This window comes from Cydia amplana, chromosome 2 (assembly GCF_948474715.1).
Source record: "Cydia amplana chromosome 2, ilCydAmpl1.1, whole genome shotgun sequence".
NCBI lineage: Eukaryota > Metazoa > Arthropoda > Insecta > Lepidoptera > Tortricidae > Cydia > Cydia amplana.
The window spans coordinates 20,929,757-20,955,992 of record NC_086070.1 but is presented as its reverse complement, the minus strand read 5'-3'; the positions used below and the strand labels follow the sequence as shown (position 1 = coordinate 20,955,992).

Here is a 26,236-nt window from a genome sequence, read left to right as displayed (position 1 = left end):
ATGAAGAAAATACGTTTAAGGAAACTTTTTTTCTCTGTAACACCGTAGGGTGAAAGTCTATTATGTCACTTTTATGATGCAAATGCCATGGAATGCTAAGTTTTGATTTAATCAAGAGTCCCCAAAAGTTTGAGAAGCGCTTTCGAATAATTAATTGTAATTTTTCTACACGATAAAATATGATTAAGTGGATTTTCCTTCGTTATTCTGGATAAAATTATCTTTGCGACTGACAAATCTATTTGAATTATTAATATTTAAGACTTGGCGTCTGGTGATTTAATCTTCATTTCTATTCCAAGTACCTCAAAATAAGGTGTTTTATAAATTGGACACGTGCAGGTAGGCACCAGATGTATAGAAAAAAAAATAGATTACCAGAATTAATGTGAAATCTGGGTACTCGGGAATTCTCGGAGATGCAAAATAAACTTACTTTGAATTAGAAAATGTTCGAGAATTAGAAAACCAATTAGGAACGTAAACGCACGTGCAATTCCTAAGACGGTTATTTTGGTATTTGATATTATATTTATAGTTTGCATCGTATCGTTCCTAAAAAAAGTTACTTATTCCACTAACATATGAAAAAATACGATGTCAAAACATGACTTCACCAAATGCAAATGCAATGACAATACCTACAATTTTCTAGATAGTGTAAAGTTTAAAACATGAATGATGTGAGAAAGTGTAGTAGTGGGTTATGAAAGCACAGTAACATTTGTGTCTAGACTGACGAATAATTAATAAATATAAAAAAACTTCAAATGCCTAAATAGCCACCTCTTATCTAACTAAAAACTCAACACCTTGAAAGCCTATTATGAAGCCTACCGTCCTAATTTGCCTAAAAGTAACAAAGCTGACCAAAATAATAAATTAAAATGCCGATATTCATATCTTCAAAGAACCACTTATTCAATAGGTATTCGAGAAATAAATCTTTGGACGTCCTTAACAATGGGAAAAGTATAAAAGAGACGTTTTGAAAGGCGAAATTACTCTTCCAAATTGGAGAGGTACACGATCGTTTTGACAATATTACTTTTTTGGGAAACGCGAAATTAAAATGTACCTACTTTTGCTATTTACCTGTTTCACGCTTTGGTTTGTAATGTATTTTGATCTTAGATATTTAAATAAGGCACGGATTGATTAGCACGTCATTATTTTAATTGACATGGATTTCTGGAAAGTAACGCTTGATTTAATAATAGTAGTTTATGCAACAGTGATATAATAAGGGTTCTTAAAATTCAAGGGTCGAAGTTACAAAACGAGACGTAGTCGAGTTTTGTAAAAAAAGACCCGAGAATTTTAAGAACCAATTATGAGCTGTTGCATACATTACTTTTTCTATGACAGCTGCAAAAAAAAAAAAAAAAAAAAAAAAAAAAAAAAAAAAAAAAAAAAAAAAAAAAAAAAAAAAAAAAAAAAAAATTAAAAAAAAAGAGTTATTGTTAAAAAAAAAGAGTTATTATTTAAAAAAAATTGAGTTATTATTTAAAAAAAAAAAAGAGTTATTATTTAAAAAAAAAAAGATATTATTGTAAATGAAAACATACCTCTTTCAATCAAGATGATCGGAACTTGTATCTTTAAAAAAAATAAAGCAGTTGTATTATACTCATAAGATGACTGCTAGCAGTCATCTTATGAGCCTATAGACAAAGCATTCAAATGACATTGCTTTAGATATCACTGTCAGTCATTTAATTGACACATTTAAGTGCTGGAGTAGAAAAATAATATTACTTAATTATATGATATAGGTATACTTACCTACTTAAGTTCCGAGAAACTTATAGGTGCGAATCCCAATATATTATAATTATTTGGTAGAGTTCACTCACCTAAACATTCAAATTAACCTGTCCAAATGCCATATTACTCTTAGGTAGGTCTGGTAGGTATGAAACTAAGTGACGGTTCCCTGCTGAGATTGCCAGTTTAACTGGAATTCAGGCCTAATTGAGTTCTGTAGTGTTGCTCCAGGATGACAACTTGACAGGTTTGATGTGTGCCGTACGAGTTGATATCGTCAGAGACGACTGTATAAAGACTGCTTGTCATGGTATTTTGGTGTAGAGTCAGCAGCAGAAGTTGCTAAGCGGGTGAGGTGTTCAAAATGATCTTGACGTGCTTTCATTCTGACCCGCTTAGCAACTGCTGACTGTACCCTTTCCTAAACATGGGATTAGTTAAGGGTGAAATTTTGGTTGCATTATATAGATTTGTAACAGGTGGTATACCAACTCAGTAAGTAAAAATTTAATATTTAGACTATTACATTTTGCGTTAATCAAATTAATACGCATAAAAGGTCTCTGCCCACTACACCGTATGACCGTATCATACCATAACCGTGCTATGAACGTGTCAGACAAAAAATATTTAAGTGGTTTTTTTTCTGGAGAATAAATCATGCCTAAGAGAAAAAATGAAGATATTCAACATAAAATCGAGAGATTAGAAAAAAGACTCGCGAAATACCGCGAGACTAATGGTAAGTACTTGGGCCAAATCAATCAGCCCTCCTTATAAATTCTAGTGCTTTAGAGTGTATTACAACAATTCAAATAATGTACAAAGGTCCCCTGGGGATATTTGTACGCGAATATATATATATTACAAATAATACAAAAAAAATCATAACCTCACTTATTCACATGTCGTGTGACGCCATGTGCTTTATCGGTGCGATAAAGATTTTTAAGAGGTGAATATTTGCACTCCTATGTGACGGGACTGCCTTTATCCGTGGGATAAAGTTAAAAGTTCTAAAGCAGGAGCTAGACCCCGAGGTAATGGACCAACCAGAGGAGTTGGATCACAATGAAGCCAACGGTAACACGGGCGTGGCCCAAGATGAACATGTGGACGAGGTCCAGGAAGCCGACACAGATTTCGGCGAGGCCCAAGAGCCTGACACAGACATGGGCGAGGCCCAAGAGCCCGACACAGATATGGGCGTGGCCCAGGATCTGAACTCGGAACTAGACAGTAAGTTTTTGTCTGCATTAGGGGAGTCGGCTGGTGGAATCAGACAATATGGTGATGAAATTCACAAGGAGATCTTTAATACTGTTAACAAGATCCTGCTAGAAGGAATATCCAAACTGAATAAGGAGAAGCTTCTAGAAACCCTGCTTATTCCAAGCAATTGCAAACTCCTGGATGTCCCTAAGTTTAATACGGAGCTCATTGGAGTTCTGAATAACCCATCAAGGGTACGGGATAAGTTGATGGAAGATAGACAACATGAATTGGGCTTGGCTATTGGAAGTATTTGTTCCGTTATTAACACAATGTCAAAGCAGGATTTTAACAAATACAATGTTATCAAGAAGCTGACTGATATCTCACGCATGCTGTGTCACTTACATTTTCAATACACTGAAATAAGAAGGAGGTTGGTTAATCCATTTTTGGATAAGAACTTAGTAGAATCCCTGAAAGATAATAAGAGAGAGAAGTTTCTGTATTCAAATCTGGACCTCTCAGTAAAGTATTACTCTGCTATGAAATATAATAAAGCCCAAGCCAACCCATACTGCGAAGAACCCGCACACTCCAAAAAACTTCCATCAGACCCCTCGGCGTCTGCACCCAACCAATCAAGCCCACCCAATGAGAGGGTCATATCGAGGGGCTCATCGTTACAACTCCCCCCGCCAGCCCTTCAAGCCCCTGGTTACTTTACCATTATTGTAGTTACTTGAGTGTGTCAGATTAAGATATGATTGATATCTTGCTACCCGTAATGTGAAGTCTACCTTAACCAATTTATGCCGTCTTTTTTGGTCGGTTGGTTAGCATTATATCTCGCGGTCAAAACGTACTAAGAAATAACGTACGTACGTATTTAATAACGTACTAAGAAAGCCAAACAAGGTTATTTCTCAATATCTCAAATTAACGTGTATAAATAAAATAAATAAATAAAATATATTTTATTCAGTAAACCAAACAGTTTTACAATGTTCTAGTTGGTGTCTCTTTTTAAGTTGGTCAAGCCAGTCATAACTCAAATGTAGGTACATGTTTAAAAACAGAATAATTTTGCGAATTGCAGGATAGCCAATGAAACAAGCCAGTGGTTCTTAATTAAATCCAAAAGGCAGCCGTTGAGAAAAATTTACGGTGTTTACGAGAAATGGCTGACATAGCCGACACACCTAATAGGCTGGCAGGATTAAAAATATTAAAGGCATGTTTCCATTTGCCACGGATACGACTGCAATATTTCAGTGAAAGGACGTTGGCGTTTTAAAAGTGGTGTGAGCAGTGAGACGTACAGAAATGATATTACATAATCATAATATTTAATTTTATTTTGTGATCATATTTTTTTATGTGAGTAACGGTTCCAATAAAGGTAGATGAAATGAGTAAAACAGATGATTTTAATTGTAATTGTAGCTATTATAATAGATGTACGATAATCTTTTTATACCGAACATGACCGAACGTACGCCGAGCTGCAAAAGTACATTCTATAAAACATACGTTACGCAATATATATGTATTAGGTAGGTACTATTGTATAAATATATATTTAAATCATACTCGACTATATTGAAAGTTCTAAATACGTACAGAAATTACAAAGTCAAGCTTGAATTTAAAGGTATAAATTGTAAAGTGTCAAATGAAGCCATTTTAAGAGCTCTGTACGATATAAATTTAAACCGGGTTGCGTAGCGTTTGGATAAATTCGAGTAGTAGGTATAATCTCTTAAAACAAGAGGGTGAAATGCCATCCATTTTGTACCCAGAACGTCTGAAAGGAGCGTCTTAATTAGACGGCCATCAAAAATTCCAACAAGTAAAGAAACGTAATGAAGGAACATCTTCATACAACCGTGCCAGTTGTTACTTCAACCGTCGACTTTGTGCGCGTGTGTACGGACAGGAGGGTCTGAGAGTAGGAGAAACTGTTGTACTCCGGACGACGATGATGGTCGTACCTAACTCGATAACTATCGGCATGATTCTAATTTTAATAAACATTACAAATTTGATCTCGATACGATATGGATCGGATCTAACAGTGTCACAAGTGACGTTTTTGTATGAAGAAATTTTTGATGTTTATACTATATTATTAACTTGTACAACGGGACTTAATCGCGTATCTAAGTTTTAAGATTTACCTCCGACTTTTCGAGGACGGCGTTGTCCCCGTGGTCTCGGAGAAGACGCGATTAAGTCCCGTTGTGCAATTTAATAATGTGTAAAAATCGTGAAAGTTTAAATCAGTGTTACTATAGTTGGTCAAACCAAATTGTCAGTAATTATTTATTATTTGTTTTTATGAACAAAAACAACTGTACTCATCTTTTTTTTTTTTGATCTGTTCGCTTCAGCATTCCTGGGAATTTGGCAAACTATAACTATTGCGCTTGTATTAAAGCTTTCAGTATCTGTGGAGAATACAAGACAATACAAGTGTCGCTCACACATGTATATTGTGAACCTAATCGAACAACATGGTTGTATACCTAAAGCTGTTACTCCATTTCGTTTCTCTACTCCTGGACGGTCTCTAGGCGATAAACGTTGGACTGTAACTCAATTAGTTCTTGTTTGTTGAAATTTTCCATTAAAAATAATTGGAAAACGAGACTATTTCAGGAAACTTGTTAAAAGTACGCACATTTTGACAACAGTCATTGCCCTTCACAACGAGCATTAAAATAAGCAAAATACTTCAAGTGTAGGAGTCCCGCTTCAGAATTTTAATCACAAAATAAGTTTGTCAATTAATCCTTCTCAGGAAGCAATCAACTTCAGAATAATAATTTAATGTTTTGAAATTCAGGTGTAAAATTCAGTCCAATTTCATCAAAAGCACCTGAGTAATGTACTTACTCGAGCAACATAGTAGCATTTTACGTTTGTAACGTGGAATATTATTGCAACTTTCAATTCATTATGATGCAATCTGAATTTATTTCCTGTGAGACGCCCAACTCAGACTAAATGACAAATTAATTGTATATGTAATTAACATACATCGGGGTTTTGGGTGCGGGAATGATTTCGTGTATTTATAACTTTGTTTTTTGTAAAATAATTACCAACCTATGAATTAAAAATAGTAGGCTCCAAATGTGCTTAGAAATGTTAAAATAGTATCGGTGTTTACAGTTTTTACCTATTTTATTTGACAGTGTAAATCATTCCCGCACCCAAAACCCCGTTGTATGGTAATTAAGAATGAATGCAATATCTTACAATTGGCTGAAATCGTAAATTTACGGTACTGAAGGGGAGTTGCTTTCGATAGTAGGCAAACCTACGTGAAGCAATCATTCAAAATAATGAGGAACTCTTTATAACTGTAAATAGGGATTAGTGCGTAAAATGTGACGAATATGCACAAAATTTTAAGCACAGTCCTTTTTTAACAGCGGAATTAATTCAAAATATCTGGGTGACCGAGCTTCGCTCGGAAAACATATAAAATCTCGAAAATGCGCGTTTTCCCAGAGATAAGACCTAGCTAGATCGATTTTTCGCCCCCGAAAACCCCCGTATAGCAAATTTCATCGAAATCGTTAGAGCCGTTTCCGAGATCCCCAAAATATATACAAATAAATAAACAAGAATTGCTCGTTTAAAGGTATTAGATATAAAGTGAGCCTAGATACATGACTATCTATGTGTGTGTGAAAGTACTACCAAGGTTAAGAGATTAAAATGTAGAAAGGTAACTGGGATCAAGATTATTTAGCTCAAGTATCAAAACCGGATGATTGTTTTACTACCCTATTGTAAAAGAGCCATTAGCGATAGCATTCTGCGGTGCAGATAATATTTCTTCGACTATATGCGGCTAGACATGCTTTCCCCTTGCACTAATGTGTTACTGCGGGTAGGTATACCTAAATATAAATATAAGATATCAGTATAATGGAGACTTAAATGAAAGGCTTAATTAGTAGCTATCTTTATTTGTCAAATTTCTTCTTAGCACTATTGTTATATAAACATTTTCATCTGTTTCTATTTTCGTAACTCTCAGAACCCAATAGTTATTAATATTTATAAACTCTACAGATATAACATAAATGTAAAACAAAGAGTTAAGGTTTTTAATTGATCCGTAAATCGTGTCTTTAAAATAACTATTTACAGAGTATTATTTACATACATGTACATTTACAAATATTTGTATACTACCTTTGACCTAAAACATTTTACTAAAATAATTATATAAACTAAAAGTTAGCAGCAGTCTAAAATTTCATTTGAATAATTCCCAATGTATATTCAAACGAACACATGTTACATCACTTGATAACACAATTTATTATTAAATCTGGAACTAGATTTCGAAAGCTCAATAATAAGAGAGGCGTTGATGCCTGTATTGCTTTCATTTTTTATTAAAGTAAGTCATACTGGGGCCCGTTTCTCAAAAGTTTGTAACTTGTAATACATTCTAACAAAAGATGTCAAAAAGTGACATCCGCTTGTATTACAAGTTACAAGCTTTTGAGAAACCGGCCCTTGATGTCTTAGATAAAGTATTGTGTGCAACGTCACATGACTAAGTCTTAAAATCATCAAGATATGGTCTCAGCCATGTTCCGGTTTTTGCCCTTCGAATTTAAAACATATGGCTCTTACAAAAAACACTATTGAAGCATATTTTTGCAGTATCTAAGAAACCAAATTGGGGTACAGTTTTGTTTCGCTACTAAGAGGTTTTTCTTGGTTTAAGTAAATTGAAATTTTGTTTTTTATAATTGGTACCTACGGACTTCAAAGCGGATGATGGACAGATACCATTTTGAAGGCTTAGATAATAAATATAAAGTTCGGACAACGATTTTTCTGAGCTATATGAAAAAAGATGTTTCTCATCCAACATTTGTTAGAAACGAGTTGTTTTAATGCAGTAATAATTATGATGTGCCTACTCTTAAAGTACTACTGCAGTTGGAAAATACATTATAACATAGATTGGAATTTAGATAGGTAATATACCTATCACATCACCTATCACATATCTGTATTAATCTTATTCAAGGCTGTAAAATAAGGTCAGACCCTAATTAAGAAAGAAAAACATAAAATATTTCATTTTACTATATTTTTACATATTATTTCTTCTATCGCTCAAAACACGAAACATTAAAAAAATTTGCTAACCGTAAAATTAATTAAATCTATTTACATTTTAATAAGAAGGCCTTTTTAACATACATACCTTAACGCCTACTTTGTTTACAAAGAGCTGAAAACGATGCAAATTACAATGTCAAACCATTTTAAACTTTAGAACAAAGTAATTAGACTGATTTTCAAATCTTACAGTATTTTCCAAATGTGCTAGTCAACTTTCGTGCGTGAGATATCCCTATTTATTTTATTTAAAGTACTTAAGTCGTGTTTATTGCTGCTAGTAGTGTCGTTAAGTGAAGAACTGTGTCTACTTGTTTTAGAAGTAAAAAGTGAACTGTGTAATGATAATTAGTAATTCAAAACGGTTTGTAACAATTCAGGTATAATACAATAATTAGGTAATTACCATTATAAATAAATACTCTGTGCTTGGAAAAAGATGAGCATACCAAGGATGCAACAGGCGTAGCGTAACTAAATTAATGTAACTAAAACACGCACAGTTTACATCAACATTTATTTGTACTAAATAAATCTTTAAATACTTTACACCGTTTTAAAACCATTACCTACGATTGCGTACTCGGTATTTTTCCAAACTATTTAATGCCAGAAGTGTACATTACTTATCGGTATATTATGTAAAAAAAAAGCGGCCAAGTGCGAGTCGGACTCGCCCATGAAGGGTTCCGTATTTAGGCGATTTATGACGTATTAAAAAAAAACTACTTGCTAGATCTCGTTCAAACCAATTTTCGGTGGAAGTTTACATGGTAATGTACATCATATATTTTTTTTAGTTTTATCATTCTCTTATTTTAGAAGTTAGGGGGGGGGGGGGACACATTTTACCACTTTAGAAGTGTCTCTCGCGCAAACTATTCAGTTTAGAAAAAAATGATATTAGGAACCTCAATATCATTTTTGAAGACCTATCCATAGATACCCCACACGTATGTAGTGTTCAGTCGCTCACTCGTGAGGCACCTCATTTGTACCACTCATTTTGTTAATTTGTCGCAGTACTTCGTACCGCAAAAATGTCTTACTTCACTCCTCTATTCATTTTACTCATTTACTCTCGCGCATCACATTAACCTGAGGTGGTAAGTTAGTCACTTCTATATAATAACTAGCGACCCGCCCCGGCTTCGCACGGGTTAACAAATTATACATAAACCTTCCATAAAAAAATTGTCGCTGTTGGAATTAATGGAATAGTCGATGCTGAAAATATGCTAGTACCTCACCTCATTTGAAGTAAGACATTGTAACACCTCATTTTAGAAAATGAGGTACTCATACAAACTCATTTTAAATTGATGTCCTACCCATCACTACACGTATGGGTTTGATGAAAAAAAAAAATTTGAGTTTCAGTTCGAAGTATGGGGAACCCCAAAAATTAATTGTTTTTTTTTCTATTTTTGTGTGAAAATCTTAATGCGGTTCATAGAATACATCTACTTACCAAGTTTCAACAGTATAGTTCTTATAGTTTCGGAGAAAAGTGGCTGTGACATACGGACGGACAGACAGACGGACAGACAGACGGACAGACAGACAGACATGACGAATCTATAAGGGTTCCGTTTTTTGCCATTTGGCTACGGAACCCTAAAAAGCGGCCAAGTGCGAGTCGGACTCGCCCATGAAGGGTTCCGTATTTAGGCGATTTAAGACGTATAAAAAAAAACTACTTACTAGATCTCGTTCAAACCAATTTTCGGTGGAAGTTTACATGGTAATGTACATCATATATTTTTTTTAGTTTTATCATTCTCTTATTTTAGAAGTTACGGGGGGGGGGGACACACATTTTACCACTTTGGAAGTGTCTCTCGCGCAAACTATTCAGTTTAGAAAAAAGCGGCCAAGTGCGAGTCGGACTCGCCCATGAAGGGTTCCGTATTTAGGCGATTTATGACGTATTAAAAAAAACTACTCACTAGATCTCGTTCAAACCAATTTTCGGTGGAAGTTTACATGGTAATGTACATTGTATATTTTTTTTAGTTTTTTCATTCTCTAATTTTAGAAGTTACAGGGGGGGGGGACACACATTTTACCACTTTGGAAGTGTCTCTCGCGCAAACTATTCAGTTTAGAAAAAAATGATATTAGAAACCTCAATATCATTTTTGAAGACCTATCCATAGATACCACACACGTATGGGTTTGATAAAAAAAAAAATTTGAGTTTCAGTTCGAAGTATGGGGAACCCCAAAAAATTATTGTTTTTTTTCTAGTTTTGTGTGAAAATCTTAATGCGGTTCACAGAATACATCTACTTACCAAGTTTCAACAGTATAGTTCTTATAGTTTCGGAGAAAAGTGGCTGTGACATACGGACGGACAGACAGACGGACAGACGGACAGACGGACAGACAGACAGACAGACATGACGAATCTATAAGGGTTCCGTTTTTTGCCATTTGGCTACGGAACCCTAAAAACATCAGTGTTTGATATCAAAATAACTTTATGATAATTTAGCTAGACAAACTGACGTTCCTCACATAAAACGGTTGAAAGAGCACCTACGCAATTTATATGAATGCTAAATAAACTGAAGCTTTAGTGTAAAAAGGGTAGGTACTCATATCATTATTATTTAATTACTTTTCTAACATCTTTTATATGCTTAAATGCTTAAACATCAAAATAATGTAAAAGTCATCAACATTGAAAAAGTTTGTTAAATTCAATTGTGAAACAATCATTGTAAACTGATATTAAAGGAGATATTGTAGGTCAGAGAACATATGTACCAATTCATATTGTAACACTTTATACAACAAAATTCTAATTTAAGGGAGAAGTAGAAGAGGGAGTTGGAAGGGGCAGACCTCGGCGGACTTTCTTCGATCAGATCGGGGAAATCCTGAAGAAAGGCCAGGTCAAGAGCACCCTAAACCGGCGAACGTGTATGAGGAATATTATGAAAGTAACGGAAGCGAAAGAGGTATGTCAGGATCGTAGCAAGTGGAAATCCGTGGTCTCTGCCTACCCCTCCGGGAAATAGGCGTGATTATATGTATGTATTCTAATTTACATTTACACCATTATTTTTTTACATCTATCATGACATATAAAATTCAATCCATAAAATTTAGTAAATTTACAAATTGTTCAAACATTTGCTCAAACATTTGTTTAAGCTGTACCAGTTTTCACCTGAAGCCCTCCACTGTGTTGGTGTACAGGGTGGCCAGAGTGCAGTACAGTGAGATGAGGAGGTTTACTGACAGAGCACAAGGTGATGCTGTGTTTGCGTTCCCGTGTTGCATTGCAGCTGGGTGTTCTCCTGTCAACAAACAAACACACGAATTATGGATCTTTACAATGCACACACTATGCTTAAGCACAAATGCGAAATCTACAAATTATAATACTAAGTAATGCTTCATACATCACTTTGACATCTTATCTTATACCTTTAAACGAGCAATTCTTGTATATTTATTTATTTATCTCGGAAACGGCCCTAACGATTTCCATGAAATTTGCTATATAGGGGTTTGTGGGAGCAAAAAATCGATCTAGCTAGGTCTTATTCCTGGGAAAACGCACATTTTTGAGTTTTTATATGTTTTTCGAGCAAAGCTCGGTCGCCCAGATATTAATTAGTTTCAATATAGAGCCTAGAGTTATATCCATGCAAAATGCCGTAAAATCTACTCCAATCTACCAAGTCAATATTTATTTTATGCCACGTTTCCATGACATAAAACCTCTTTTCTACGTAACATGACTAGGGTAACGAGCATGCTCATTTGCGAATAATTAGCACTAACGATGCTGTATCGATCCGTTTCTCATTAGGTTTTTATAAAAGATGTTCGGGAAAATAATGGAGCGTTATTTAAAGAATAGCAACTTTGTTATACAACATACGATTACTTGTTTTATTAATAATGGTAAATAAGGCCGACAGTAAAGTAACACAGTCAGGAAAGGATATTAATAATAAGGTAACTTGTGTTTTCAATTAACTTCTGAAAGTATGTTGCCAACTCAAACTCGTTTTGTTTATATGCTTACTGACAGTCGCTGAAAGCTTATCCTTGAAGGTATCTAAACATTTTCATGAAGTTCTTCACTCTTCAAAACACTCTTAATAATGTCCTTTCGGTTCAAAATCGCGCTATAATTTAGCGGCTAAATACTAAAGCGCTAACACACATTAATACTGGAATTTCGAAATAATGGATTTATAAATAATGAGTGTGGTAATGTCGTTTCAGATCGCAACTATTTTAGCTAAGCGCAATTCCACAATCAAATATAGTTTCTGAAAAAACGTAGAATGTTTAAATTTGATTTGAAATTAATTTTGCAAAACCTTTTTTATTTCTTTGAGTCGTCACTCTTGTTAGACTGGGTTAAATTACGAGTACTTACATAATGTACAAAATGTATTGGTTCCTCACGACTACTACTGACTGCCTATTGTTATATATTTCCACTTAATTATATTGGTAGGCAATCTTTAAAACGATGTGACCTGTGTCCATAGACTGTTGCCGATTTGCACATCCGTTGTATGAACAGATCGTTGTCATCAACAGAAAAGTCCGTTGTATGAAAGCATTTAGATACTCCGCCCGTTAATTGAAATTGAAATTGAAGTTATTTATTTCAGGCACAAATTACTACAATAGTATGTTTAAATAGTTTTTTATCGGTAATGATAAGGATGTTGGTTGAAGCGGTCATAGACTCGCTGCTGTAGGAAATTCAGTAATGGCACTCGACACTTCTATATAAGGTTAGATGTACTGACTACAACAGCTAACCCTAGATTTGCTTCTTCTTACCATTAATGACATGGACATTAACTGAAGCCGCCTCAGCCATCGTCGGCACGCAGCTGTAGTTCCCGCTGTCACCTGGCAACAGCTTCTCTATGGTCATCCGAGACGTCAGCTGCTCTGTCCACTCGGTCTTCAACCGGACTCGCGGCTCTTCTATGATTTCGTTCGCATCTACTTCCTTATACTCTATTATTTTTGATCCTGGAAATAAGCAAGGCATTAGCTTACAACGGTGACAGATTTAATATAGATAAGTGTGGGAATGTCATTTTAGAAAAGACTCCAGGGAATTATTTTATCTTGGAATTCCGTGTACCAATTACTTTATCACTAATAAAAATACTGTAAGATTACCAATTTATTACATACTTATATTTATAGCATTTCTCTAACGACATGTACCTACATCTACAACAAAACTATAGCGATGAAATGCCATTAAGGACAACAAGCCAAAACAATATAATATGACTTTTCCAAGAATGCTGTCAACTACGTTCAATGGTTTTGTTCCACAAAGAGCCAAATCAGATTCCGAACGCAAAACAGTAATACAGAATCACTCTATGAAAACTACCACTTCAACACGCAAACCAGCATTTAACAATACTAGTAAAATCTACATAGGAAACGCGCGAGTGGTTTTAGCTCTGATTTTTAGATTAAGTGGAACAGATTGTAAAAACCGGCTGAATTCGGAATGTCAAATTATGAGTCGTAATTTACGAGGGTCATTTGTTTACTTGGAGCCTACGCAATTTGGGTGGATTTATGTCGAGTTTGACTTTGCCTGTTAGCGCCTGAAGGCTAGGGTAAACTATTGTGTAATTGGTACAGACGGACGGTTAATCATTCAGGAGTTGAAGAGTAATAGTTGCAAAAATAAAGGCGGGCGCTTGTTTGAGCGTAAAGACCGTAAAGTCAGATGAGCTGGTTGTTAAAGTGTCTAGACATTTTATCCAGACCAGCTATCATGGTCGTATTTTTATCATCTGTCATGCTATGCGTCACTTTCGCACTTACATATTTGTTAGAACGTGACAGCCATGGTGACAAATGATAAAGAGCCGGCCATCATAGCCCTACAGGACTAAGTTTTAATAATTTTTGTCTAGGTATCTATCGGTATCGTACCTACCGGTCCTCAATTTTGAATTTGAATTTAATTTTTTTTTATATAAGTATCTAAATGCACAATACATGAAAAGTACAAATGGCGAGCTTAATGCTAGGAGGTATTTTCTACCAGTCGACCAAAGGCTACTGTAATAATAGGTACAGTGAATTGTAAGGGAGAGATAAAAAAATGTTACATACATCAGAAACAGAGATCGAAAAAACGTGAAGTATAAAGTAAAAATAACAGATACGACTACATCGTTCTGGAAATCCCAAGGTAGTAGTTTCCGATAATCTTGAAGATTGCGAAAAGGATTTTCTAGTTATTTCTTGTAGAAATATACGTGACCTAGTTTAATAAAAAAAATAGATAGCATACCTATGCAAAAAGTTTTTTAAGTTATATTTTTCCTTTTTTATTGTGGGACGTACTATATTATTACAATCTATAAATCGTAAATACAGATGTCAATCACAATGAAAAAATCGACGATGATCAACTGTATTTATAATTTACAGATTATTTATACCATTCCAATTAGCTGACCAAGGGCGGGTTTAAATTCAGCAAGCTGTACCCGCACCTTTTTCATTACTTACACAATTTGTTGCACATTGTTTAGATAAATACTTACCTAATTACTTCATGTACCTAAGATGGACTAATTACCTAACTAACCCTTATATTATACCTAAGAACTGATATAAAAAGTAATGAAATAAATGCATTTGTATTTGTATTTATAATTTTATTCGTTATTGCAAACCAATTGAAGGGATGTTTACAAAAACAACATAACTGACTACACTGGTTGATACCTGAAACGATTAACAATGTTCTTTAAAAAGTGTCAATCGCTCTAAGCAGTTATATTGTTTTTGTAAACATCCCTTCAATTGTAAAACTAGTAATTCTGATAATAAAAAATAATTGTATGAATGGGTCGATCAGGTATTTTTTTTTTCAAATAATAATTTAAATACTTACCCTTATACCAAAATATGGTGCCGAGGTCATGCGGGCCCTGGCTCAAGACGCAGGTCAGCTTTAGCGAGCTGCCCGTCTTCACGTACAAGTCGGCCGGGCCCAGCACGTGAGCCTTGGCTTCTGTGGGACAAATGCACACTCTTTATATTTTGTGACCAAGTGGAAATTAGTAAAGCATTTGACATAGGCAGACATAGCTTTCATTTTCTGTAAACCCAAAAAGAGACGGTGCTCTATTGTTTTTGTGTAGCTACGCTAATCGAGTTCTGTCTTGCTCTTAGAGGATATAACCATAGGACGGATATAACCATAGAGGATAGGACGGAGACGCCTTGTCTGTAATTTTCTGTACAAAACAGTCTGCCGATTTTTGAGGGGGAGGGGCACGTCAAATGTATACGTAACGTAAACATAGCCATGTCATATAAACCTCAGTACATACATGGTCATCCATTGGCCGCCTGTTTCCGACAGAAGGGAACGCCTGTGAATGGCTACTCCGTTTGGTTATATCCTCTAAGGTCGCTACAACATTATGCTAAACCGATTTATTGAGTGTTTTGAAACGTTGTTTCAATATTTGCCTACTGAATCTCATATTTACCTCAGTGCCTGTTAGATATTTTTGCGTTCATTGAAGAGAAAATTACGTGGAATCAAGAAAATATGCTTCATAATGATTATGATAAATATATAATCTTAATATTACCTACAGTTAGGTACTTAAGTAAGTACTTGCCTTGTGCCTTGCATGCTTAGAAACTAGATTTTGTTTAACTTACTTACTACCTAAGTACTTAAATTCGTTACTAACTTTCTTTTTAAACAGTTTAACGGAGTGTTGTAAAGTAAAATGACAAACTCGATAAAAAACGAGCTATCAATTGAGCAGTCTGGATTTAGCATATGACACTTAGATTTAGATAATAGATTAATATTAAGCACTAAGCTAGAAAATCAAACTAGATTTATAATTTGACTCATAAAAGTATTTAAGTAAAAAGGCGAGAACAATTTAAGTAACTTTTAATATTAACTCATATGATATGAAAATTGTATGCCAATTTCGTTACTTAGAATATTTAAATATTCCCTGAACATGATTTATAATACAGAATACCACAGAATTCAAAGACCTATCAAATATCAAAGGCGTAAACAGGTTCCCAAGGGCAATGCCATATTTCTACTAGGGTACTGAAAAATTCGTTCATTAAAAATTAATATATAAGGGTTAGGAGTACTGGTTAGATATTAATTCATGCAAAAGCTTTAGAACCTAGCAAATAACAAGTTTTAAGTATACAGAGTTATAAACTTATCGAACCATAAATTGCAAATCATTAGAAATGGGTAAGTGCTACTAAATTTCAGTAAAATATAAGTACATTAGGCTGGAGTGGGACTATATTATAAAACCCTCTTGTTTACTCAGAGAAGGCTGAAACTTAGCAGTACGACGTAATAGGTGATGATTACATTTTTAAACAACACAATGAAAACCGTAAAATGTGCCTACTTTGCTCCTCACTAGGTAATTGTCCTTCAACGGTTCTTACAAATTCATTAAACCTATATCACAATATCATTTAAGTGTCACAATCACAACATGATAGTAGTGATGGTCAACGTTAAATGGGTTTATTACGAGTATATCAACATCAATATAAGTACTTGAAAAATAATTTAAATTAAAAATGTTGGGTCAAAGAAGGTATTATAGAATTTGATATTAATTAAATTATTTAAATGAAGAGGTAATTGATATTTTACATATAAATTTAATATTTTACATATAAATACCTAGTTGAAATAGCTATTCGTATTAGACCGCTCATTTCATTTTGGTCGAGTAGATACAGTCGACTTCAAAGATTATGTTTAAACTTTTGCAACTTACTCCTTTGTAAACGTGTAGGTGACGAATTTCATACTTATTATTATCACTAGCTTGTTTATCTTTTAGATGATAAAAACTATCGTGTGTCCTTTCCCGGGCCATAAACTTGCATCTTAAATGGTTCAGCCGTTTAAGCGTGAAGAGGTAATCAACCTGGGTTCAGAAATAAAGTGATACCTAAATCTAAAATAACAAATACCTGAGTCAAACAAGGGGTACAAGGTCTCCGAGTAATTATGGTGAAAAAGCCTTTGACAAAAATGGTTATTCCTGTTTGGCAAAGTGCTGTGATGTAATGTAATTAATCCCGTAAAATAAAATAACTCTCATTTGCGAACCCAGTTTAACCATACTATATGTCTTTGCATTTTTTGGAAACAAAATTACCGAATTTAGAATAAATCTAATAGACATCTTACTCATTTTACTTTTAAGGATATAGGTAATATTTTATAAACTTATAGGAAGAGGTCGCCTCCCCGATCCAGCGGAGCGGAAAAATAAAGCAATATTTTGTGAAGTCGAAAGTTCCAGAAGTTTCGATCGCTTGGCCCTGATATACTCGTCTGAAAGTCAATCAGGCTTGAGGCTCCACGGAAAGTTTGTCGATCATAAAGATGTTATTATTAAATGAGTTGTAGTTAAAAGTACCCTTTAGTGAAAAAAAGATAAGAAGTTGGAAGATAAATTTTATAAATTATTTTAAGATAATACTGATAACCAGAAGTATTTAAGTCTGTATAGTTACAAAGTGGATCATAATATCATGCCGATGTATGAAATGAAAATAGGTACCTACATATAACAAAATTTACAGTTATACTTAATCAAGCACTACTTAAAGTAACACCAGTTAAAGAAGGAATTACTGTTAAAAAGCTTTTTGTGTGTTATCCATTTAATAAATAAATATATGAATTCGCGTGACATATTCATACTGTTCTGTGTGTGCTGTGTGTTGTGTCCGTTGGCTCATTGAGTAGACGTTATTCGGAAGATTGTGGGTCACTTCTGGATGAGATTGGCTCAAGACCAGGATAGGTGGCGTACTCGAAGAGAGGCCTTAATGCTCAGCAGTGGGCGATAAAAGGCTGATATGATGATGATGATGATGATTGTGTGTAAGATAGGTGTAGCACAATTTGTCCCCTAGCTCACCATAAGTATATTGTATTTTCTTTGATTTGTCGTCAATGCAGTAAAAGCTAATATTATGATACTTTCATTGCGCAAAATATATCCTGCAAACAATCAACTTTATTGCTTCCTTGTTTATCCTGCAATACTGGGAACTTTTCTCGCTGGGAGTAATTGAATAAAGGATGTTTTGTTTGAAACATCTTTTAAGAATTATTTTTTCACTTTGCTTCCTAAAAAAACAGAGGTGGCCGCATTTTATTTAAATTACCGATGACGTACCTAATTCGTCTTTCCTGTGAACATCATACAATAAATGGAGTTTAAGATCTAATTTTAATGATGAAATAACTAAATCGTTAACTTGTACATAAATTTAGTGTTCACAGGAAAGACGTCCCTTTTCACGAACTGTTTTAACCCTAACGCAGTAGCGAAAATATATAAATTAGCAATTATGTAACTATATGATCACTAAATATGTACCGATTTTAAATGATAAACAAAATTGACTTGTCATGTAATTTTTGCGATCCTTTTTATTGGTCAAAAAGTAATTATTATTTAATTGTAAATTTCTGTTATTCCTACGTGCGGTTGTTTATCCTTGTTCTTCTTCCTCGCGTTGTCCCGGCATTTTGCCACGGCTCATGGGAGCCTAGGGTCCGCTTGGCAACTAATCCCAGTAATTGGCGTGGGCACTAGTTTTTACGAAAGCCACTGCCATCTGACCTTCCAACCTAGAGGATAAACTAGGCCCGTATTGGGATTAGTCCGGTTTCCTCACGATGTTTTCCTTCACCGAAAAGCGACTGGTAAATATCAAATGATATATCGTACATAAGTTCCGAAAAACTCAATGGTACGAGCCGGGGTTCGAACCCGCGACCTCCGGATTGCAAGTCGCACGCTCTTACCGCTAGGCCACCAGCAGCGCTTTTTTGCGCTGGTGGCCTAGCGGTAAGGTGCGGTTGTTTATTGAACCACAACAATTATTCACATATAACTTTAAATTAATAGTGATAAAACATTTATAAGTAAAAAAGTTACAAGAAACATCAAGAAAAATAGAATTTAAAAGATTATCTTCCCCCGTTATTAGCTAGTTACAAATTTATAATCTCAACCCACCAACTTTATTAGCACCTTAACTATTCAGTGCAAAGTTTTAAGAGGCCGTAGTCGATTTGAAAACGCGCGAAGTTACGACATTTACACAGTAACCGAACGCCGGCCCCTGCTTGAAACAACGCGACCGTCTTAAACAGTATTGATACTTTCGCAACAAAATATGCGTAACTTTAGAACTTTAGTTGGGTTAAAATAAAACTTTCGGTAAATTTGATATATTCGTTTATTATACTTACCAACCATACAAATACAAATACAAATACAAATAATTTATTGAGAAAAGTATAGTACAGTGGTTGCTCTTAAAGACTAATAATTTATAAAGACAAGTGATTTACAAATGCCTGAACTAGGATTCCCTGTGTTTCAGGCAGCAAAGGACAATATTAATTATTTATTACTTATTCACTTAATTATAATATGGTACACAATATAAGTCTTAATACCTAAACAAAGAGTGGATTCTTAAGTTCCATTAAATATCAAAGTACAGTAGGTAATCATTTTACGACTATTAGTAAGTTCTCTGTATCATCGTACGTCATCTTTTGAAGGGCGTTGCTATTAAGACGTGTCTTATTGGTGTTAAGTAAAATTGCTTGCTGGACATTTTTGGTCAGGTACAGCATACTATTTTCTGCATCAGCAGAATTATAAACGGGGGCAAAGTCAATATTGCGTAAATCATCTCCAAGTTTGTTTATATTTAAACAGCGGCGAACATGATGTTTACAGGTTTCCACGTCGCATGCTTTAGACTCTGATACAGAGAAACTAACTAGGTCAGAAAATATGCTATTGTTCATAGGTAGTTAAACTAATGAAAGTGAATGAAGTGCTATAGAAGTATGTGAAAAGTTAGCGCTCCTAGGCGCCTTCATAATCTATAGAGTTTAAATACCTTTTTTCGGCCATTTTTCTAGCTGGGCAGTCGGCTTCGCCTGTTTGGTGGTTGCATGGTTTCTTGTAGTACGAGCATGTTGCACATTTTGGTGCTTCGTCCTTTTTTGTGCATTCCTTAAATGAGTGACCCGCTTCGCCGCAGTGGCCGCAGATGTGAGTCTCCATTTTGCAGGTCTTCGCTGCATGATTGTAAAGCTGACATTTGAAACAGCGCGTAACCAAGGTGAAATCCCTAACAGGGCACGATGACCAATTCACAAAAACTCTGTCGTTCGTAATTAAGGCCTTGCGTATCGCTCCAGAAACTTCGATTATATAATTACAGGTCTCGGCGTCCTTTTTTCCGGATTTGTGACTGAGCTTAGTGGAAGCCATAAATTTTTCGAGCGACCAATCTTGTAATTTATCGGCTAAGTTTTGATGGAATATGCACTTGAGGACTTCAGGTTCCTGCATGTCCGCGGGAACTCCAATGACTACAATTCTGGGCTTGCGTTTTTGTGGCTCGTCAACGGTGAGTCCAGAGGTCATAAGCTGCGCCGATTGCTTGAGTTTTATTACGTCTTCTTTTGAGTCAGTGCTTATCACTACACCGCCGTTTTTGATCTTGCGCAACCCTCTCACGTGCAACTTCATTTCTTCGGGCCGGATAATCTTTTGAACGAGAGATTTTGTCTCCTCACTCGATTTCAACTTGTCAACCGGATAGATTGCGACTGAGCTAATGTTAGACGGTTGAACGTACCTCGTTCCATTTTTCTTTAGGGCGTCGGCAAACGATACAGGTCCCGAAACTTGTTGGCTGGATTCCTCAATTGACTCCTTTAATTCTTGGATGCGTTGTACGAGGTCCATTTTTTCCTGATGCGCTTGACGAGACTGATATGCTTGGACTGCGTGGCTTTTTAGGGATTGGTATTCAATAGCCATTTGTGAGGCTAAGTGGCTCACGTTGCGACACAAGTTGTTAATTCTGATCTTCTGGTCAGTGTTAAGTTTACCTTCTGCAGATGTAGAGCATACGTCGTGGAGGTTCAGTTCGATCTTTTTCAGCCAGGTCTGGATGTCACTCGTAGGAAATACCTTCGGGGGCTCTTCTTCCTGCGGCATGTTTGCTGGTGTGGGCCCGGGCGGGCCGGGCTGCGGCGTGGGCGTTGAGGGCGGGCTGCGGCGTGTTAGTCCACTCCGATTAAATGGACTATTCTCCGACATTTTTCGCTTACACTTGTTTACTACACTTATACATTATACTGTAGGCGTAGGTCGGGGTAGATGACTAATGACCCAGATAATGCACGATTGGAAATGCAGACAATCACGAAATTATGCACGTGAATAATTAATTATTTTAATAAACACGTCCGATCTCATTGACGGCTCTTGAGAGAAAAAACCATGTATTCATATAATAGTTATTTGTACAACAAGAGATCAAAGTTTGATATTTCTTCGAGTGCTTATTTTGAGTCCCGTGCAAGCGAAAGATTCTATAATAGATTCACGAGCGTAGCGAGTGAATCTAATTTAGAATCTTGAGCGTAGTAAGGGACTCAAAAGCGCACGAGATGTAAATAACTTTGATCTCGTGTAGTTCACAAAACTTTTCACCTCAGCAGTGAGAACATATTAGAGAACCCGAAAAATGTATTCCTTCTTCATCACTTACCTATTCACTCATGTTTTCTTAAGATATACCAACAATTAAGTTTTCACCTCAGCAGCTTGAACAAGGGTACTTTGCTACTTAAAAACAGTGAGCAAAATCGCATTTTGCTCATTTTGTCTCACTCAGTGAGCAAAATGCGATATTGCTCACTGTTTTTAAGTAGCAAAGTACCCTTGTTCGAGCTGCTGAGGTGAAAATTATATTACATGGTGATGATGTTTGCATAAGGTTATAATATATATATATATATATATATAACCTTAGTGCAATTTTACGGTAACATATATTATATGTTACCCTTTTAGTAAATGAAAATTTTAGGTGACAATGCAATATTATGATGATATGGAGCTAATCTGATGATGAAGTTGGAAGGTAGCCATAGGAATTCTGGAATGAAACGTCGCAACCCTATCGAGTTTGGGCTCATTTGATTCGTCTTGACGAGTACTTTGTCTTTACATGGTATCCGGGGTCTGATGATGGCGCTGAACAGTTGCCATAGGAACTCCGTAATAAAACGCTATAACCCCATCGAGTTTGGGCTAGTACGATTCGTCTTGACGAGTACTTGGTCTCTCGATAGTTTCCAGGGTTTGATAATGGAGCTGGGAGGTGGCCATAGGAACTCCGTAATAAAACAACTCAATCCCATCGAGTTTGGGCTCGTTTGATTCGTCTTGGCGAGTACTTTGGTCCTAAAGAGTTTGATGATGATTTGATGAAGCTAAAAAGTTCAAAAAAATATATATGAATATAAGATTTTTTATTTGTTAATACCTAACAAAAACTAAAAAGCTTAAAATAATGCTAAAATAATTAAATAATTAAATTTTGATAAAAAATATACCTACCATTTTATTAATACATTTTTTCTACTCCAGCACTTAAATGTGTCAATTAAATGACTGACAGTGATATCTAAAGCAATGTCATTTGAATGCTTTTTTTTTTTTTTTTTTTTTTTTGCTGCAGCTGTCATAGAAAAAGTAATGTATGCAACAGCTCATAATTGGTTCTTAAAATTCTCGGGTCTTTTTTTACAAAACTCGACTACGTCTCGTTTTGTAACTTCGACCCTTGAATTTTAAGAACCCTTATTATATCACTGTTGCATAAACTACTATTACAATACAGATGGTGCTACTTTACGGCACTAGTGCGATAATTAGCACATTACGTAACTATGTCGAATATTAAAATGGCCATATGTACCTACTGTAAAACGTTGTCTCTTCTTCTTCTTCCTCGCGTTGTCCCGGCATTTTGCCACGGCTCATGGGAGCCTGGGGTCCGCTTGGCAACTAATCCCAGTAATTGGCGTGGGCACTAGTTTTACGAAAGCGACTGCCATCTGACCTTCCAACCCAGAGGGTAAACTAGGCCCGTATCGGGATTAGTCCGGTTTCCTCACGATGTTTTCCTTCACCGAAAAGCATCTGGTAAATATCAAATGATATTTCGTACATAAGTTCCGAAAAACTCATTGGTACGAGCCGGGGTTCGAACCCGCGACCTCCGGATTGCAAGTCGCACGCTCTTACCACTAGGCCACCAGCGCTTACTGTAAAACGTTGTATGATACATAATTTTGTAACATCTGTAAACTGACATTCACAATCTGACAATAAATGATTACTTATGGAGAAAGTTTTTATTAATTTGTGGCTTTTTAGTACATTACCGTAAGTTGACCCCTAGGAAACTATTGATACTGGATAGGAATGGGATCGATTGGCATATAAAAATATCATGTGAAAAATAAAAGTTTTCATTTTCATACAAATTGTATGGGAAAAGTTTTCCTCGATTTGTGGCTTTTCTAGCCGGAATTTTTTTTTGCTTCCATACAAGGTTTTGATCCTCAATAGAAATGGGATCGATTGGCATCAAATTGATTACTTATGGAGAAAGTTTTTATTAATTTGTGGCATTTTAGTACATTACCGTAAGTTGACCCCTAGGAAACTATTGATACTGGATAGGAATGGGATCGATTGGCATATAAAAATATCATGTGAAAAATAAAAGTTTTCATTTTCATATAAATTGTATGGGAAAAGTTTTCCTCGATTTGTGGCTTTTCTAGCCGAAAATTTTTTTTTGCTTCCATACAAGGTTTTGATCCTCAATAGAAATGGGATCGATTGGCATCAAATAAAAAGTTTGTCAAAAATTACCTTTTTCTCGCACCCTGTATATGTTTTTTCCAAAATCTGTAAAAGCCAATCTTCATTGATTTGAAATCGAGGGAAGGTCTTCTAAGACCATTTTCTCGTAGCACCACGGGATCTGGTAGCTGCCCTCACTGACCCAAAAAGAAAATCCACCCTATATATATATATATATAAAGCTACTACTAACCGTTTATAAATAAAATCGTGTTACATTTTGGCAGCAAGAGGAATAAAAAAGGTGTAACACGCTTTTATTAAAAAAAACAACGGGTTGCACTCAGGGAGTGCCGGCAGAAGTGAAAACTCAAAGACTAGTGCAAAATGCACTATGTATAATTGAGGTTAACGCCATCTAGCGTTATTTCGTCGCATTACTTGAAACCCCTAAGCACATCACTGTTAGTACTCGAGTTATATTAATACCTACCAGTTAGAGCGAAACTCACTAGATGGCATTCAGATCTTGTTGAGACGAATCAAACGAGCCCAAACACGACGTGGTTTCACGACCTGGTTGATGAGTACTCTTGAGCCCCTGTCGGCTTCATCGTCAGACTCTTGAGTGCCATCTCTTGTCAAAGATCTTGTTGAGGCGAATTAAACGAGCCCAAACGCGAAGTGGTTTCACGTCCTGGTTGATGAGGACTCTTGAGCACCTGTCGGCTTCATCACCAGACCCTGAATACCATCTCGTGTCAAAGATCTTGTTGAGACGAATTAAACAAGCCCAAACACGACGTGGTTTCACGACCTGCTTGATGAGTACGCTTGAGTACCTGTCGGCTTCATCATCAGACCCTAAATACCACATTGTGTCGAATATCTTTTTGAGACGAATCAATCAAGCCTAAACACGATCTAACCAATAATAGATGATAATACTATAAACTATACAAGAAAATAAAGAAGTACTTACAACCAAGGATTAAAGTTCCTGGTCGTAGTATACACGCATACCATAACAGCCAAAGACGCAAACAGATATAATATTTTACAGTACATATGGGGCTACTTTTCCGCACTAGTGCGTAAAATAGCACTTTTCGTGCATATGTCGAAACTTTAAAGTGCCATATGTACTGTAAAACGTTGTTCGATACACGTGCGAATAGGTAATTCGCAACTCATGTCGATTTAAAACACTCCCTTCGGTCGTGTTTTAATTTATCGCCACTCGTTTCGAATTTCCTCTTTTTCGCACTTGAATCGAAAATAACTATTACACGGCGCGCACGCACACAACGATAAATAACTTCGCGATCGTCGATGCAACGTGCGGAGCCGATCAGCACACGTCCTGCCTCTATAAGCTCTGGCGAGCGAATGAGTCCGCGAGCGCGCGTCACTGGTTATATACGAATAAAGAGAGCAGTTGTTAAAAATTCGTCAAAAAATAAAAGTTGCAATTTATATAAAATTATGTATCACAACAGTTTAAGTAAACGTTGCAGATTATTTGAGTATGAAAACTACGTCGAAAATAAGTAGATTTTCGGAGAAATTGCCACTTGTTTTGAGGTAATTTCTGGAGAAAATTGATTTCGTCTAACCTTCATTTACACTATTTCAAAGTCATAAAAACAAAAATGTAGTCTACGACAGTTGAAGTACAGGATATGTGTAATACAAAATTACCATTTTTAGCAGTCCAAACTTTACGAAATTCACAAATAAGATCGACTAAATCAGTGCTTAACGCGCGTTTACCTAAACGTCCATCAGAAAAACAATCATTAGGTACTAACTTAGTGAGTCTGTTTTCAAAAAATTGATCTGTACAAGTGGAAGATAAGAAGACGTGCTAATAGATACGAGTACTTGTTATTTCTATTACGTAACAAAAGGTGTACAACTTCATTGCCTAAATCTATCAATTTTACATTTTTGCGGCTAAAATCAATACCGGCCTCTTAAGTAAGAACTTTTTTAAATGGCTTGCGAAAGAAGTAGGTAAGGTAAACGCGGTGCTTCCATTAGGTGAAATCGCCGTATTTACTCCGAGGAAGTGCCGACCAATCTCCCCGTCCCTATCGTCATTAAGACCGTACCGTAAAGTAGTATGAGATGTAATGAGAAATTTTTTGTACCTATGAATTCATTGGAATCATTCTTATCGACTAGGTCATCAAGTGGCTGATTGCATGGACTTAATCTGTTTGTCATACTTTGTCATACGATTAAATAAATTGGAATGCTAGGAACTATTTTTAAAACTAAACCCATTAAGGTCAGGTAGCAAAGATAGGTCGAGTCGGCTA

The 26,236-nt window shown here is 35.6% G+C and overlaps 1 protein-coding gene across 1 annotated transcript in view; it reads right to left on the bottom strand.

Moving 5' to 3' along the window:
- Positions 1–11,189: 11,189 nt before the first annotated feature.
- LOC134660074 (zwei Ig domain protein zig-8-like) overlaps positions 11,190–26,236 on the bottom strand; it is a 146,365-nt gene continuing 131,318 nt past the window's right edge. Inside the window, exons 6-8 of the mRNA XM_063515777.1 lie at positions 15,065–15,184; positions 12,961–13,158; positions 11,190–11,447 (exon numbers count right to left, since the gene is read on the bottom strand). Of these exons, the coding sequence (XP_063371847.1) occupies positions 11,314–11,447; positions 12,961–13,158; positions 15,065–15,184 (452 nt within the window). The 3' untranslated portion in view covers positions 11,190–11,313. The remainder of the gene's footprint in view (positions 11,448–12,960; positions 13,159–15,064; positions 15,185–26,236) is intronic.